Raw genomic sequence first — 19,128 nt, forward strand, 5'->3', positions numbered from 1 at the left:
TGACACTTGATTATGTGTTTTCTGGACTCTTTTTAAAGTTTGGCAAGCCTGAACTCCACATAAACTACCTTTTCAGAGTTTGGTGATTTTAAATAATATCAGAATTACGAATCAATTTAACACTGCTATTCCAGTGTGTTTTCTTTGCAGTTGAACTGGGTGTCAATTAGCTAATTATATGTCATATTTTATACCATAACAAGTTACTTCAATTGATTATCAGACCTATGCTCTTAAATCCATATTTAAGCCAATTATTGAGTTTAAGAAAACTTTAGTAAATTTCAGACCAGGCTCATTATTGCAATCCTTCCAGTTTTATGATATTTTTCTTACTAGTGCACATTCAGCAAATATATAATCAGTGTTGTGAACAAAGATTAAGAATAATTAAAAGAAACCAATCCTACTACTCAAATATGACTGCAGCTCATGACCTATAATCATGCACTTGCCTGCTTCTCCCCTTTGCTTACAAGATTAATGTCACAACCCATGTTTGGTCTTAAATTATATATTCTTTAAGAAAGATGGAAGCAAATTGTTTGAATTGTGGCACCCTCCAACATAACTGTACTTTTAAAAGCCAAAATTTGCATTTTGTGAACGGATATTTTGGGAATATATGTGTACGGTTACTGCTGGATTCTGCCACCTTTGCCTCCTATATTTTCAGAGAACAATTCAATATTACACGGTCGGATGCCAAATTACACAGGGTTACACAGTTCTTCCACTGGAAAAGCAGAGGAGTGAGGTGAATTTGTCCTGAGAAGAGAAACATTTGCTGAGTGCCCAGGGTGTCTGTGGCCCCTGTGGGTGCGGGGTTGCGGGCTGGGTGCCCCGCGCGGGGCCGGCGCTCCCGGTGCCGGTGCCGCGGGCGGAGCCGAGTATGGCGGCCCCGCCCGAGCGCGGCTGCCTCGGCGAGCCCCGAGCGGGGCTCCAGCCCTGCCAGCGGATGGTGCTGCTTCTGGAGCGCTCCCTGCACTCCCTGCTGTGAGATTTCAGGCACGGCGGTGAAACCCGGGTCTTGCTCAAGCAGACAGGCACTGAGCTTTCTTGGGCTGCAGGAGGTCTGGGCACGCCCAGAAGGAGAACCTGGAAGTTCTCAAAGCGTTTCAAATGAAAAAAAAAAAAAGAAAAGGTACCTGCAGGGTTAGGTGGAGCAACTTGCCGTTTTTGTTTAAATAAAATGTTTTCTCCGTGTAAGTATCAGAACTTTTCATCAGATCTAATGCTAGATTTCTCTTTTATGCAGCTTTCAGAGACAAGTGTATGTTTTAATGTAGTTAATGAATATTTGAAGAGATTAAAACTCTGGTGGTAGGTGTCAACAGCTGCAGTTCAAGCTGTTGGATGTATGCACAAATTATGTAGCTAGATAAACCTGGCAAACTGTGAGTGCTTTATCAAAGTCTTGTGAATGTAGTGAATTTTGGAGGCAATCCAAAGGACTTGCACTGAACATGATTTAATAGATTTGAACAACTAAACCAACAGATACACTGTACTTTACTAATGTGCAAGGCAACAGATTCAAAGGCAGTCTTAAAGGGTGTGATATTCTCTTTCAAGTGTTTCTAGATATTCTTTATTTATTACTACCCCCCAAAAAAACCAACCAAACAAGCAAAAAAACCCTAAAAAACCAAAACCAACCAAAGAAACAAACGAAAAAGAGAACTTTTCCTATCAGTGAAAAGCATTGTTCCAAAGTCAGGTTAACTTTCATTCTTGAAGCAAGTTGCCGTTGTCAGTAGCTGGCAAATACATAATCTCAAAAAAAGAAAAAAAATTGAAGTAAATTGAAGTTGGCTTCATAGTTATGTAAGTCACCAAGGTAGAAGAGGCGGAAAGCTCAGAGCACTTCTGAACTTGCTTGAGTTACTGTCTGTTACTATAAGATGAATTTCACATTCCTGTTGTGAGTTAAAATAGAGGGGCTTGGGTTGTTTACGTAGGTGCTGTACACATGCACATGTTCAGGAATTTCTGTTAATGCATAGATGCAGATGTATGTGTGTTGACAGGACTTAGAAGTATGGATTGATGCTAAAATGACGTAGGAATTCATGGAAGTGAAATACCCTCCACTCACAATACACAAAGGGTATTGAAGTCACATGAAAAGCCACATGTGCATAGTCCCATGATAATTAAGAGGTTAGGATAACATTGGCTTTCTGTAAAATTTCAAACCTCTTAGTAGGAAGATGTTTCTTGAAGTTAATTAGCCAAAGGGTAACGCTTATCTTTGACTTCTGAGAAGAACTTTCTTCCTCTTTTCTTAACTTTCTGTATCTGTAGTGTCTGTCCAGATAATTCTGCATATTGTGTCATTTAAGTCTTTGAGAAATCTTTTTTGTCCTTATCAGCAAATGTCTGTGCTTGCCTATGAGCCTATTAGATTAGGTTTTTAACTTCCATTATCCATCCCCACCCCTTTTTGAAATCTCCATTACAAATTAATTTTTTTTTCCTAATGTTTTGAGAAAGAGTCTGGGTATATGTCAGTAAATATGAAGTTAAGGGATGGTTATGATTGGCTCATTGCTTGGTAGGGTTTCTGCTGAGAGAGCAGCAGCAGGTGGGAGGTACTGTAGTACCTCTAACCTGCAGTGTGAAAGGGGAGGAGACTCTAAGCAAGTTCCTTTAATCATTTCTATGACCCAAAGCACATTTGATTATATGCAATGAAACACTTCTCCCTTTCATTGTCACGTGTGGTTCTGGAGAGGTTTGTGTTCCATTCCATCCTGTGAGGTGGTTGGTTGGTTTAGTTGATTGATTTTCTGGGAGGGTGTAGTTTTGTTAGTTTTTTTATTTCCACCCAGTTTCACAGATCAATCTTGTTTTCATCCTGCTTGGAAGTGAACTAGGGAACACTGCTGAAAAGTCAAATATTTTAATGCAGTGGAGAAAATCTTGCTGACTCTGAAGAAGAAGAGTGTGGGTTGTTCCAGTTAAGAAATGAATATATATTCTGCTGTATGCAGGGTTACTAGAGAGTTTTTTAGATTTAGAAATTAATATATATTCTACTGTATGCAGGGTTACTCAAAAGGTCTATAGTGCTTTTCAGCCCCTTCTGGGAAGGCAATTTGACTTTTACAATGCAAGACTTATTGAACACAAGTACACTTCATCAGGCTTTTGAAAGTTTCCCTGCCAAATTCATGTTATTCAATCCCAGTGTTAACTGTGTAGCCATTTCAGGTACTCATTTTGCCCTGGATCTTCTGGAGGGAAAATGATTGTCGCGTTTGCACATTTTCATATCAAAGACACCACTGCCAAGATGACATGCCTTTCAGTAGGTTGTAAGCATCTAAGCTCTTAAACATTCTGGAAAACAAGCTCTTAAAGTCACTTAAATATTTAGCAGTTGTTACACCATGTGCTACAAATGATATTTCAAAAGAAATGCATCTGTGAGTTGTGGTAAGAGGTGTTTTGCAAATGGCATTGAAATGCAGCTGAAAGTAGAATTTGTCAATGGCAGGCTGTGTTACTATGAAGATACAAATGACCTGAAAAAAATTGGAAACATATGCATGTACTTTAGGCACAGTTTTTAAGAACAGTCTCCAGAAACACTCTGGTCCTTCTCTTGTTTTTTTGCAAAACTAGATCTATCATGTTATCTTTCCTGTTTTTCAAACGAGGTGTAGTTTATAGAAGGGATTAGTGGAGTGTACATTGTTTTTTTGGTGATTTTGTATCCCTAGCTGTGTTCTTTTGAGACTGTGTGACTCCATACAAGTTTGTTGGATGTGAAAAATCTGGAAGAGAGTAAATCTGGAAAAAAAACCCAAGATGATAAGAACTTGAAACCATGTTGGTTACAATCCCTGTTACAGACAGATTCTCCATCTTCAATAAGTGATATCACCTATTGTACCTCAGTATGCCTGGTAATTAAGAGTCAGGTTGTAGGCAGAGAGACATTTATTTCCTTCTCAGTTCAGAATTAGTAAATCCTGTGTTAGGGGATCTGTCTAAATGCCTGGTGGTGGTGCTGGATGTGTGGACTTGCCTAATGTTTAAAGGAATGCAGCTTTTTCTGAATGTGCTAAAAACTCAAACGTGTGAACTGTTGCAGGAGATCCAGACTAAAAATCTGTTTTCAGAAGTGCTTCCCATCTTATAACAAGCCAATTTTACAGTGTTAAATAGTGAAAACAGTGAAGAAGTTTGAGAAAACCTCTGAACTCTACTGACAACTGTGAAGGTTGTGTGCTAAACTGTGAAGTTTAGCCAGCGTTAGAGCTTTCTTTCTCAAGACTCACCAAAACCTGTTACATAAGGAATTTTTGTTGTGATACTTTTCCAAGTACTCAACTTTTAATGCCTGCCATTAAAAAAACTAAACAATCAAATCATTAATCAATTGTGAAATTCCCTTTTAAAGATGTTAAAAGTATTTTGGGATTTCCTAAACCAAATTTGTTGTTTGACTTGTAGGAGAGGGTGGAGAATATTTAACCTGTCCAGTTACCTACAAATAATCTGCCTTTTCCTAGCAGCAGGATCTGTACTTTGTCTAACTGCACATTTCTTACGTTCTTGTCAGTCCTGTCCCATTCAAGGCAGTTTTCAATTATCTGGCTGTCTGACAGAAATTGAGAGCTCTTTATCTGTGAACAGCAATGTTCTCTTGTTTCTCTTCACTCCACTGCTTTTCAGCATGTAGCCACTTGTAAAGGGAAAGATACAGACAGTAGTTGACCAAGTTTTGAAATGTATGATTTATGTTCTAATAGTGTTTTATTTCCTCTTTTCCTCCCTCCTTGCCACTCTCCCACCAGCCCTTCTGATTTGTGCTGTATTTCCTTACTGCAAGGATCTCTTTCCCACCTGAAAATCCTGGCGCATTTTGGATGCCCAATACAGGATTTCAAATTTAGTAAAATAAGAAGTTCCCACATGTCTGAACATTTGAGATTATTTACAAACAAATGAAAGTGTGTTTGGGTAATCCTCCCAAGGGCTGATAGGGTTTCTGTGTGTTCACAGCAGTCATGATGCACTGATAGTACTTAGAAATAAGGATCAGTTAAATTTCTATTCAGAATGCTGTTTAACTCCAGATGTCCTCCCTGACTGGGCAAGGCATTTCACTTCATTGTGGGTAGGTTTTCCATTTGTAGTAAAGGAAACAACACTGCACTTCAGGTTTTTTGTCTGCAAACTGTATAAGCACTCACAGAGTCATCCTTGCATTGCTCACAAAAAGCAGAGTGTATTAATAACATTACTGTACATTAGAAGCTGGTAACCCAGTTTCATTTCTATGAATTTTATTAACACAAGACTTAAATGAGGTTTGCTTTATTGTTATTGAGTGGCATACCAGGAATGCAAATTAAAAAGGCAAGTAAGTCTAATATCAGATTTGCCTTCTTGGGAATCAAACCAAGATTTTGCATCCCACAGTATTTCTGCAGAGCACTTTGGTAATATTGAAATCCTGTTGCAAAAAATGGTGTGTGTACAGTTTATTTCTGCAACATACATTGGATATTCAGTTTGAATTGCTGTAGAGTCCCGAGAATTGAAGTAGAGATGATTAATGTAGGTCTGTATGCAGTTTTATACACACCCTGGGAAATACTGAATAAGCAGTGTTAATTGTTTTTCTCCTTTCCTTTTGTAGGATTTGTGTGTGATTGTCATTGTGCTGTACCACAGTGAAGAGGTATTTTTCACTTCAAGATACCTTGCATTAAAAGATCATGGTAGACAGTTTAATAGTTTCTTTGAGGTAAGTGATGCAATAAAACATTTAAAATCTTATTTTATATGCTCTTAACATGCTGCAGTAAATTTCAATTTAGTGGTCTCTTGCTCTGCTGTTAAAAGTGTCTGTATCATAGGAGGGTAAATAGAAATCTTGTCCCAAGACCAAATACTCAAGTATATGCATACCAGACATAGCATTCTTTGGTCATAGCGAGAAAAGAAAGTTCTCAGTGTTTGTTCATGCTTAGAGCATCTGTTAGTGAGTGCCAGTGTGATGGTCTATATTACTGGAAAGTTCCTGTGTTTTTCGATGAGGCTGTACATTTACAGTCACTGGGCTTAAATTGCTGATTTACATGTTTTTAGTACCTGTGCTGCAATTCATTCATGGATTTGTCTTAAGCATTCCTGAAACAGTTTGCCAGTGGGCAAACATAGGAAAGACCTTTCAAACAGCTTTGCTAACAAAGGAAACATTCAGCTGTTCCTAAGCTGGTCTGTCCGGTTCTGTCCTGTCCTTGGGCGAGCAGATTCAGAGCAGACAAGCAGCCCTGGTGCCACACAAACACAGGCTGACCTCCTGCAAGGAATGACAGCTGAGTGCTCTGTCTTTGGGATGGAATTACTGAAACACTTCTGCTCCAGCCTTGCTTCTCCTGAGTTTGAGACATCAATATTTGAATTGCAATTTTGGCACCCTCCTCCTAATATGCCAGGGCAGATTTTCCATCTAAATGGATCTGTCACACATTACTGACACTACCAGTGTTATCTTTCCAGCTGAAAGGTTACCTGCATAGCTCTCCCCAAGCTGTCCCAGACTTAGGCTGTTCAGCAGGTTTGGGAGGAAGTTGGGAATTTGAGACCAGAGCCATACTGCACTAGTCAGTACTGCTCACCTGTATGTGGACAATCCACACTTGGCCAGAATATTTCTCCATAAAATGCAGCTACTAAGGGACAGCAATGTGAGAGATCTGCTTTGGTACTCTCTAGCTTCATTCATGCAGAGCTAACACTCCCTGCACTGACTAGGAAGAACTCTGAGAGGTGCTCCTAAATGAGGTGTTAAATTGCAAAATTTTTCATGCTGCTCCTACAGTAGATGTAATTTTGCTTTGCTTTGTGTTTGTGCGTCCCAGTCTTTTCCAGTTGTTTATATGAATGCTTATATTCAAGTTTCTGTTTTATGTTTTTGTATTATTGGCAATTGGTGTTGCCAGTTAAAGGGAGTGAGGGAGTTTAAAATCTGACTTTGCTTCAAACTGGGTGCTTGGCTCCAAACAGTGCCTTAACTGTGAGAGCAGGGGCTGTACCTGCAAGGCTCTTAGAGGCCTGAGTTAAACAGCCACCAGTCAGCTGCAATTGGTACCTCACCTGTTCAGGTATACTTGAAAAGTTGTGCCTTATTTTGAGAAGCATTTGTTCTCTTTTTGGCTTTTCTGCACTGTGAGGATACCTGAACCAAACCCACTGAAATTGGAGAAGCCTATTTTGTAGCTTGGGAGGCTTAAAGTTAGTCATGCATGACAAATAAAAGAGCCTAGTCCAGAGAACTTAGCCAAAGCAAGCTGCTGAGGGAAGTAACATTAAAAAAATTAAATTGCCACACACTGATTTGAAGCTAGGGGCTTACCTCAGGATAGCTTAAGTATTCCTGGCAAATTTCCTGTGTGTTTGAAATAGTAGCTTGATACCCTTGTTTCTGACAGATCCAACTGCAGATACAGAAGCAAATTTAAATCTATCTTTATTGGCCTGAGCTACATACATATAGATGGTGACTGCAGTGCAACCTCCTTAAAGAATGGTCAGGAAAAGCCTGGCACAGAGTAATCACACATATACTAAAAGTTTGCTGTTTAGAACTGAGAACTTTAATCTGGTAAGTAATTTGCTTTGAAGATTACAGTTCTCATTCAGCTCAGAACTCACAACCTTGTGCATGATTTCAGAAGAAGTTACACATGGAATCTGTAGACTGTCAGACTGATCAGAAAAATCCTGTCCTGTTGAGGATAAAAGTACTCATTTCCTTATGGAAAGTCTGAACTTTCTTTCACATGCTCTGAGGGATTATAGGGAGCAGAAGCCATAAGGGAGCAGGGGTGGGTAGGAAGACTGTGAGGTGGAAGTTAAATATAATTTGCAGAGGATGTAGGCTGGGCCTATCAGACACTGCACTCCACCTACTTAGATGCTTGTCATTCTTCATTGAGAAGAGTTGGAAGATCACTTAAACACTTAGAAAAGAGGCAGGTGAGCTGAAGACAGACTTGATGCTTTTCCCCCTAAATTGATGTGGCAATAAAGAAGTATTGACTTTTTCTAGCCTTTCACTGGTTTATTGCTTTGAGAGAGAGGGGCATGGATGGTGAGGTGATGATAGGCCATGTGCAATCAGTACTTACCTAATGGTTCATTTTGCAGTATATTAGCAAGAACAAACACAGAAAACACAAGATTAACATTCTCCCTTGCAGAAGAACATTTGTATTGGTGTAATTAAATGCTTAGTATTAAAAAACCCCTTTCTCTTTAGGAGATCTGTCTCAGAAAATACATTAAACAATAAGAAATATTTAAAGGGTTACTGGGGAGGGAGCAAAGGAAGGAGCTGTGAATAGGAAATGCAGCTGGATTTTGTCTGGTCCATTAGTTTACAGATGTATTTGTATCCAAATGCATAATTTCTACTTCTGCACTGAAATTCAGAAAATCATTAGCAGCTTTCCCCCTTAATAGTGGGTCTGAAACATACTCTTTGTAGACTCAAAAGTCAAGCTCCTGGTACAAATAAAGATACCTTGGTCCTATTTGCCATACCTGTCCATGTTTTCTGGTGAAGGGGCTTGTTAGAAGGAGACAAACCAGTTTCTGTTGCAAATTATAGCAAACAAAAGACTGAGCTAACTGTGCCTGAGTTGTAACAGGCTCCTAGGAGTCACTGAAGTGGTGAGGCTTGACAGAACAGTTTGTTTGGGCTTGGTTCCCATTATGACTGAAGATGTGGGGACTGGGGTGATGCTTGGCTGCTTATCCTGAGTCTCTGGTGGGCTGTGTTCACTACTTTCCATCCTCTGTGCCCATTAGGTTATTCAATTTTCACAAGTGTTAGGCAGTTGGGGAAGAACCTATTTTCTGTTTCCTGTGTGCTGAAGGTGGAGTGTTCATCTGTAAAATGAGGAGCCAGAGCTAGAAGCAGATGTGGTCCACAGATGGGTAAATTCTTTCTTAGCACTTTAGAAAACTTGCAAAGCATATGTCAGTTTCACACCAAATGCTGAGGTGTTAAAATATGCACTGCCAGGAATTTTTAAATGAAATAGCATCAATAGATTCTATTTGGTTCACTTTTGCTTTATAGCTGGACAAATCTACGCATGAACCTGGTTCATACATTCAAGTATGAGCCTGCTGTGAAGAGAATCTTATAAGAACATTTCATACACTTCACTGAGTCTGCTTTGGTTAGCAATGGTATTCAAGTGTTTAAATATTTTCTTGCAGTGTGAAGCCCTGTAAGATATTGTAGATGTGTGGTTTGTATTGGTGGTAATTATCTGTTCTGTTTCACTGTTTGCCTTCTCAGACTTCTCAGTTCCCTAGCAGTGCTGGGATTTCAGCTTGTCATCCCACAGCCTTCAATTGAACACAGAAAGGTAAGCATTAGAAAGATTCAGACTTTGTGTACTGAAAAGTAAATGTGAAAACATTAGAGTAAGATGTGTAAAGCAATGCAATCTGAATAATGTTCTGGGGATAAATGGCTTCTATTTGTGCATATGGGGATTTTTTGGTTTCATTTTTTTTTCTTTAATATATACCTGGTTGAAAGAGGCTCATCATGGTTAATTAGCTGAGTAATTGTGTGGGGTATTATATATAGGTCACAAATAGTTACTAAAGCTTTGGAGCATTTTCATCATGCAAGACATGGAAAAAAGGAGTTGCTGGGAGTGAAAGCAGACATGGAGTGGGTAAAGAACCACCCAGTTGCTCACAGGCAGCTCTTTCTCTTGCAGAGATAGAAATGTCTGAAACAGAAGCTGGACCCAAACCACTCTGTTGCCATTCAAATTGCTAGAGATTGGAGCTGGGAACTGCTGGAATTTCCTGTTGTGCTCTTGTGGATGGTTCAGTCATCCTAGCCATTGGCATCTCTAAGAAGGCTTGCAGCCTGCACACTTTCCATCCTGCTCAGCATTAGGGAGATCTTGGCTGGAGTCCTTGGGTTTTTGCACTGCTTTTCAGGAAAGCAGTGGACAATCTGGAGAGAAAGAGAAAGCAGCAGGGATTATCCTTAAGAGATTTTAAAATCTTACCTCTGAGGGGAATTTGAACAAATTCATATTGTTTATTCTAAAGATTGGAAGACTGGTGCTGGAGGAAGATAGAACCTTCAAATACTTTTGAGTACTAAAAAGAAGGCTGTTTTTTTCTGTTTGGTGGAGCAGATTTAAACTGAGGCAAAGGAAACTTAGGTTTGACATTAGAAAACACTTGTCATGGTAAGAACATAAAGATTATTATATTGATTGAATAATATTTAGAATTTCCATGATGTAAGTCTCTGTGAATGTGTTGGACAAATGTTTATCAGGAGCAATGTGCAGGTGTTGCTGATTCTGCCACAGGCCTGAGACAAGACCCCTTGAATGCTGTTCTGTCTCTTCACACTCCCACCACATTCACTGCATATCAATGTTGTTCTCATATCTTAATATCAATGGGTATCTCATATCTATTGATATTCAAACACAACCAGTTAATCATTGATGGTATCAAATAACCTGTTTAAAAACAAGTTTGCTTTTTACTATAGATTTTTAAATAATAATCTGAGATATGTACTTTTTAAAAACTATACTGTTAAAAGGAGATAAAAGGCAGGGTTTGCTTTTTTTAATGTGCGTGTGCCACTGTCTTTAGGGTAAAAAGTTACTTGGACAATAGCCTCATAGGTATGGGCTAGAAACCTGAAACTGTCTGATTGTCAGAGTTCCAGAAGAACACAGAAGTCCTGTTAACTCCTTGTGCAGCCTATTTGTAAGACAAGTTAAATAAGGTCAGTAATGATGGGCTCTGAAACTAGCACAGTCCAGTCTGCAGCCAGCTGTCCAAGGGCTCTATTCTAAACTGCAGGACAATTTAGTATTTTTGCCTATCTCCCATTTCTTCTCTTTTGTTGTGCAGTTGAGATGGTCACGCTGCTGCTCTGGTTTCAGTACTCTGTCTGATTAGACATTCTTTTGTAACACTGACAGTGGAGAGATGCTTCAGTCCAGCTTCCAAATGGCCTTAGGGGGAATAAATCTACTAACTAAAATAGAGTAACTCGGAGAAACAATTGCTTCATTCTGGGAAGCCCCGGAATTAATTTAGATAAAATCAGATTCTTTGTTTTCAGTTGAATGAGAAATGCCACGGGTCTGGAGTGTGTTCTATACTAGTTCAAGGGACTTGAGGGCATGGTAACCACCTTGGAGACGTCCCTTTTGCTGAGAACAAGGCACAAGTTTCCTAGTGACAGTCTCACACGGGCCCCAAGGCTGGCTGTCATTCTCAGCTCTTGCCCTTCGGGAGAGGATTCTATTCATGCCAAACTGTGTTTAGGCTGCAACTCTGTATTTATTACACTTTTCACAACCTTCTGCCCTACCTATAAGCTGTATGCAAGAGGGGCTGTTAGTAACTCTGAAGGCCAAGTCAGACAAGTTTCTGAGTGTGAGTTCTCTGCTTTGTAGCTCTGGAAGTTCTTTCTATTCTTTTCCTGCAGTAACCCCAACATATATTTGCTGACATCTCCTATGTATTTCTGGATGGATGTCTCTGCTGTTTGGCAGGGCTCTTTCTGTTTGAGAGGAGGTCAGTTGTGCAGAAAGAAAGGAAGGGAGAGGAGGAGGATGCAGGATCTGTTGAAAAATTTTAACAAAATAGTCAACTTTCTTATACACACTCAAACAGTACAGTATGGGGAATCAAGTAACTAGAGCTGAAGTCTGATGAAATATTAGACCATACCCCAATTCTTACTGTGTGTTTATCTTGCATTAAGCTAAGCATGATTTAGCAGGTTGCTTCCTCAGATGCACACACAAAAATCTGTTTCTGGCATAACAGCATGAGACTGATAGCTAGAGGAATGAGTCAAATTACTTCCATAGCACGGAAGAGCACATATTGGAATTAAGACTTGGGGAAATGACAAAACCAAATGGGAAAGTTGTGGAAGAAGGATTGATTGGGCAATGTTTTCTGCTTTTAGACTTTATTATTTTTGAGTGAAAGTCTTGGAAGCTTCTCAGACATATAAAGTCAGAATTGACTAATTCAGACTTTCTAGTTCCAGAAAAACGTGGCTACCTGAATTTTATATAGAAGTAGCTTTTGAGCTTCTTTACTTTAACAGCACTGTCAGAAGTGCACAAAAACTGAAAACAAAACCCAACTTGATATGTTCCTACATCTGAATTTAGGTCACTGCTCTGTTTCTCCTATGTCTGTAAATGGCACAGGTTTGTACAGTAATGTAAATACATTAAATGTGGTATGTTCATTAGATAGAAATAACAATTCTTATGCAGAAGACTTTAATGGGTTTTTTGCTTAAGACAGGAGTTGCAGTGTTGGCTGGAAGTCTCTTGGAGCTTTTTAAAAATAATCTTATTTATTCCCCATGCATAATATATAATTTCTAATATCAAGTGTACTCTGTAAGGCCAAAATACTCATCAATAACAGGATTAAAGGAGGAAACCTTTTGTGAAACAAAATAATTGCCACTTGCCTTTTAAAATCAGCCAAGGTGTCTGCAGCTGGATAAACTGAAATATTTCTTATTATTTGAACAATTTACTTGCCTTATCCTCACTACTGGAGATATGAACAGCCCTGCTGCTCTCATGATGCAGTCAAGCTCTCTGTTCTCTTTCTCTGTGCTCATTTTATTGAAATTTAACCTTATCTGATAAGTGTCGTACTGTGGTGAACTGAAGGTTAAACTATAAACAGTCCTTCTTCTAGACAACCATTGAAGTCTGTATTCCCAATTTTCCAGAAGTCACTCCTGGGTGGACTTTTGACTAATCATATGTTTATGTGTTAAGAAAGTAAGCTGTAGTTATAATTACACCTTATTCATTTTAGCAAAACTGGTAATGGAAATAGTAGCCAAGTCTGTCCAAATAAAATTTCTAACATGAATATTGCTTTGGTTTTACATCTTGCATCTGTTATGGCACTAAATAGGAACGTTGAAGCAACAGAAATTGCTTTGGATTTATGCATATCTCTCTGTCACTCAGTTGCAGATGAGTATTGAATCCAATGGAGGTGCAGTGTCTTAAACTGATTTTTATTGTATGGAAGCAGTGTCAGGATTTATTTTTACAAGTTTTTCATTGGGGCAGTACAATACTGTTAAAGAATTTTGAGCTTCTTTGGGCTCAGTGTAATTTCTTTTTGCTGGCTCAAAATTAAAGAAGAAATAAACTTGATGTTATCTCTGTCAGACACACAATGTTTCTATGAAAAGCAACTATTTATCAAGTGAATGTGACTCTACTCCTCACAGAATTTTGAGATTAATGTGCTTTGGGGTGCATGTTGGAGTTTGTTGGCTTTGGTTTTTTTGGCTGTTTTTTCCCCCTCTCTCTTGTGTTGGATTCAAATACTCTTGTGGAGGGGTCATCAATTCTAAGTCAAGAGAAATAAGGAACAGCATCCAGGATCAGAAGCAAGAGCTGAGGGAAAAGAGTGGAACAGGGGGAAGGAAAAGGTGGCCAAGATCTCTCATCTGGTCATGGTGAGCAGTTTGAGCAGTTCAGCCACTTGAACACACTGTAAGAGAGGGCAGTGTGAAGAATGAAGCAAGTCTGCTCTATCCTTCCTTGGAGGAAACTGGAGTTAGACAAAGTAGTTAATATCTAAGCCTGGCTTTTGGCCAGGCACCAGGACTAAAGCCTAACAGTTGTAAGGAGCACCCTGGGACCTCCAGCACAGCTGGTCACCACCTTGCCTTTAAATAAGCTCCAAAGCAGAGGCTTGGGAGGGAGGGCTGTGCTCTTCCTTGCAGTCCAGGCAGGGTGAAGCTCTGCCCCACGGTCAGCAGTGACTCCAGTGTGTAACTTGTGAGGATTTGCTGAGCTGGAACTCAGCTCTTGCTAGCAGAGGCACAGCAAAGTCACTGAGGTCTGGCTGCTGGGCTGTGCAGCTGACCTGGACTGCACTGGAGAGGCTGAGTCACTGTGGTTTGCACAGCTGCTCTTCCTTTGCAACAAATGGTTACAGGTGTCACCCCTTCTTCTGGTAATGTTTTTGTTTACAGGATAATTGCTGTCCATTATTTGTGTTTTCATCCACATCACTGGTGTGAAACACTTCCAGCTGCAAGGGAGTCCGTATTTCTCTTGCAGTTTTTCACTGGTCAGTGTATCTGCTTGTCTTCAGCACAGATGCTTGACTTTAACTGCACAGATATACATCTGCTCCTTTCATAACCTTCGGTAAAATAGAGTCTTTGCAGCTAATGATGCTGCCATTTTAATTGCAGTAATACTTAGGAAACAGGAGATGTGATTTAGACCACTACAAGGCTTTTCCTTTAAAGTTAGCCTTTAGAAGAACAGCTGAAAGCATTTTCTTACTATCTCTGTGTTGTTACTAATTCCCTGTCCTTGATGTTGTGAATTAAAGTGGTTAGGAAATAAAATTCATCTTTGTTTGGGGAATGAAGGCAGGATGAGGATACATAATTTTACGTGAATATACTCTTTGAAAAATCAAGGCCAATATTTCTGTTGTTTTTAACCTGCTTTATCATGGACCTCTGAACTTCTATTTTTATCTTTAAATTAAAAAATACTGACTTCTTTAAGCTCAGAGCAGGAGTTCGGTGTTTTTCTGGAAGAAAACATGAAAATATCACAGTTCAAGTTGGATTCCAGTTCAGGTGAGCTTACAGAGTCATAGATAAGTTTCTCATCTTCTTTTAGAGCAGTTCTGCGTGCTAGTTGGGTCCAGGCTTTGGGTAAGAGTGATGATAAAGATGAGAAGCTTTTTGGATTCACAGATGAGTTCTTCTGTTAGGGAATGTTGCTTTCTATTTTGCGACAGCTCGTCCTCTGCTTCTGGAGTGATGGGTGGATGACTCACCAAGAGATCTGGAGAGGTGTTACAGCACTTACAGAAAAAATAACATATCTATTTCTACCACATTTTGTGGATCACAAAAAAATTTTCTAAGTGTAGAAATAAATAGAATGGCAACAACTTTGTCACAGCTGTAGATGGCTGACCTGGAGGAGGCCAAGGGTAGTATAAGCTTAGTGACCTAGGCCACAAATGATAGTGAATGGTGAGCAAATACTTTAAAAAATAAGCCTAATTTGTGATATAGTGAGGACCTGATTGTTATAATCTTTACCTTACTGCAAATGAGAAGCAATCCTACCATGGAGAAGGAATGGTTGTATAGAAGTGGTAAAAGTGAGGCCAGGAGTGAGCTTAAAAGCACTTAATGGTCTCACAGAAGAGTGGAAAGAAACCTCTTCCTTAAAACACTAATCTCCCAGAGTGCAATGGAGGTGGTCTTGGTGTGAAAATATTAGCCAAACTTGGGGGAAGCTTCAAGCTTTGTTGGCACAAAATCTGTTCTGAACCTTTTTCAGAGCTGTTTACTTTCTAGACTATTCAAATAATGTTAAGGTTTCTTCAGATGTGGTCAGAGTTGCTTGAAGGGGCAGTTAAGCTGTCCAGGCATTGTAACTCCCTTCAGTGATTTGTGAATACAAAGGTCTTCTATTTCCAGGCTTTTTAGGCCTTTAATCTTCACAGGCACAGATGTTCTGACAGAGATTTTATACAAAGAAAGGAAACCCAAATCGTTTAAGCTGGTAATATTTACACTTACCACGTACTGTAGAATTCAAATGGTTTACTACTTCTCTGATTAAAGGCTTCCAAAATGCACTGAAGGATTAAAATAGCTGAGCACACGAACCAGGCAGACATGTACACATTGTGTCATGATGTTTTGGTTGGCCACTGCTCCGTTTTTCTGCTAGCCTTGAGAGAAGTTATCTGCAAGTTTTGGGGGGAGGGGGGGCTTGGTAAATTGTTTTTTATCAAACCACCAATGTCCCACATGTTTCTTATAAGAGGGATAAAAAATACAGTTGTTTCAAATGAACATATATAACATGGACTGTAAAGCCTTGCTGGGAAATTGTCATAGCTACACAGGTATGGACTTTATTGGAAGTCAGCTGAGCTAATGCTGGAAGAATATTCCTTTGATATGCTTAGATTGGTGACAGCATTAAAGGAGTTCCACAGATGAGTTTACAACACTGGCAGGGAAACAATAATGTTACACTTGAACAGGTTCTGAAACTAAACTAACATTTCCTCAGACCATTCAATATTTGGCATGCTCTGCCCTGAGCAGCAATTCAGGTCTCATTTCTGGGAGTCTGACTGGTTTTGTTTTTATACTCTTGAAATTTTAAGAAGGAGAAATCCAGCTTCTACTTTGTGGCTTGATCATTGATCAATTATATTCTCAAAAGGTGAGTGTTCATGAGTGTTCATCTGATCCCAAATTGTGCCTATGCATTTTAAAGAGTATCAATATACTCTTTTACTGGTGTTTTGAATCCTTAGTCGGTCTGAGCCTGGCTGTGGTAAAAGCTGTGTGCTTATCCTTTGTGACAGGCTGTGCCCTAGTGAAATATTTAATTAGTCAGAACTGTAAGATAAAGAAAGTGCAACCCTGGAGTAATGGAATAAATAAGGAGTCATGTTTTCCAAGTGCCTCAATACTCCTTTACTAACAATGGGGACAGTTTGGTGTCATAGTGTGGGTTATTGTGTGTGGGGTAATGAGAAGAAGGACCATGGGAGAGACAGTGAATGAACACCTAAAGCCTGAAGGGTTTTGGGGAATATTAACAGCATTTACAGGGGCTCTTTGCTCTGGGAGCACAGGACAAAGAGGGTAGTAGTTGCAAGTAAGACATGCTGGCTTCTGTAAATTCTACCTTGCATCCAGCATGTGAATATGGGTTAACTCAGTGAATACCACTGGTAGCGTTTTAATGAGCAGGTGATAAAATGTTCTTCTGGATACAGTTTCTTTTTCTTTGGGTGAAAGTGATATCATAAAGCTTTGGGAAACATATATTTATGCCTGTTTTATCCCTTTCAGATGTATATTTAGGAATATGATGTAGTTTTAATTTGTTCATGAGTTCATTTCCATTCTGGGCATTTACCCAGAAAAAAGAATTACTGGATAATATGTTGAAAATTAAATCTATGAAATCTAATAAAATTATTGTATCTAAACTGAAATGGTAAGAAATACCAGAAATGTCTGACTTGGTTTAGATATTTACAGGTTTAAAGCTTGCCATTGTCTTGTATGTATTTTCAGTTTTGAATTTGGATCGTGATAGCACGCTTAATATCTACAGAATACTTAGTAACATTGGCTAAGGCTATAACAGCTTAATTATGTAGCTGGCTAAAAGGTATATACTGTCACCAAGCATTATAATCGTTATTACTGTGAAATTCCATCATTAGTTCATATTTGGAGTACAGTTTGCAGCACTGCACACTCATGCAAGAATGTAGGAGTGGAAAAGGTGCTGAGAATGAGGAATTCCTTACAAAAAGAAATGGAACAGATTAAGACTGCTGAATTTCAGAAAGAGATCCTGGAACTGGATATTGTGTTAGCAGTTGCAAATCAGACATCATAGCATGGTGAAGGAGAATGCAGAATGATCATTCTTCGTTTGTCACTAAGAAAAATCTGGAGACATAGTGAAATGGTCAGGCTGCATGTACAACCAGAGCAAAGAGAAGCACTTTTTTCAATGTAAAATGTACAATCTTTTGGAAGGCAAGATTAAAAATACACTAAAAACAGTATTCATTGTATTCATGGAGAATAAGTCCAGTAGTGGTTATAAAAAACAATGGCAATATGGTGCTTAGCTGAAGGAGACCCTTAAATTACTGATTAGCTGTAAGCAGAAGGACCCTGGATGTCTCTGAATATGTCCTGGTTCTTACACTGTTTCCTAAAGTTTTGCTTCTTCCACTCAGTCAGAAACACAGTACTGAGTTAAATGGGCCTCTGATCTAAGCCTTTCCCCCCCAGTTTCCTGAAGAGTTAATTTGTATTTAAGCTATGATTTAACAGGAGAAGTGTCCTACATTATTTAAATTTAGGGTTTGTCAGATCAGTAAGGTGTTGTCTGCCATTGTCTTCCTGCACAAGAAGTGACATTTTAAATAGTTGTGGCTTTCAGTTCAAGTGACGTTTCCTCTTCAGGGACATTCTTGCACAGTAGAGTTTCAACAACTGCTGCTGAAATCCTGAGATGTGGATCATATTTCTAAATTCTGACAGAGGCAGTACTAGACACTGGCATTGAATTTCTATACCTTGCGTACTTCTACTTTTTGCTGAATTTTTGACTCAGGATCAGAGTTGATTGGTGAATTACAGGAATTAAAGATAAACTATTTTTCTATTTAAAATGTCATCTATGTCAGCCTGCTGGTAGTATGTTTAATTCCGTATGATTTTAGGAAAAAAACCCAACTAACTCTTTTAGAATAAAACCCATATGTAGTGCAGCTCCTGTGTACAAAAGTGACAAAATACAAGAAAACTGGGGAAAGAGAACAGAAAGGGATGCAGGGTACTGGTGAGTAAAGGAAGGGCTGACCCTGAAAGTACCCTTCTGAAAATCCAGCCTCAATTCCATTTGCCACTCACTGGTCGAAAGGGGGCAGATTGGAAGATATTTGGTATGTAACAGTCATTATGAAGAAAATTTCTCAAGGAATCTTTGATAGCAGATTAATAGGAGTTGTAGAAATTGCAAGCATTTGCACACCTGAAAACTTGTCTTACTTTTCTTTACATTGTTTATTGTACAGCTGCATGTAGTGAACAATATTGTGTCCACTTCCAAGCCTTGGCTTAAAATAACTGAAAAAGGTGTAGGAAAGAAAGAAAGGGGGAAATTAAAGGGGAAAAGAAGTTGAGTTTGGTTTTGATTAATTTGTAGTAGATAAAAGTCTTGGTGGTGCACTTATAGCTAGGGTCCAGGTCACCCAGAGAAGGAATTACTCCTGAACTACGGGAAAGTAGATTAAATGGGTTGGTTGATCTCTCTCTATTTACGGGCTGTGTGAGTCTCTTAAAGAAATTACTCTCATGACTTAATTTGGCAAGAAAAGTTCAGTTTGCATTTCACTTATTCCCCAGTGTAGGCTCAGACTCTTTCTTTCAGAAAGTGTGCTTCTAATGGGGAGTTCTAAACAAGAGCAGGAGGGACCTAATGTCAGGGATCTCTGACTATG

At 39.1% G+C, this 19,128-nt stretch overlaps 1 protein-coding gene across 3 annotated transcripts in view; it reads left to right on the plus strand.

The window, feature by feature from the left end:
* The window catches only part of THSD4 (thrombospondin type 1 domain containing 4), a 241,152-nt gene that overhangs the window by 14,542 nt on the left and 207,482 nt on the right, over positions 1–19,128 (plus strand). For 2 of the 3 annotated variants that reach the window (XM_041418530.1, XM_041418529.1), the window contains exons 2-3: positions 5,657–5,764; positions 9,335–9,404. In XM_041418530.1, coding sequence (XP_041274464.1) covers positions 5,736–5,764; positions 9,335–9,404 — 99 coding nt within the window. In that variant the 5' untranslated portion in view covers positions 5,657–5,735. Of the gene's footprint in view, positions 1–5,656; positions 5,765–9,334; positions 9,405–10,144; positions 10,254–19,128 lie in introns of those variants that run through there. The other variant, XM_041418531.1, reaches the window with a different exon arrangement.

This window comes from Onychostruthus taczanowskii, unplaced genomic scaffold, assembly GCF_017590055.1.
Source record: "Onychostruthus taczanowskii isolate IOZ18803 unplaced genomic scaffold, ASM1759005v1 scaffold6, whole genome shotgun sequence".
Lineage (NCBI taxonomy): Eukaryota > Metazoa > Chordata > Aves > Passeriformes > Passeridae > Onychostruthus > Onychostruthus taczanowskii.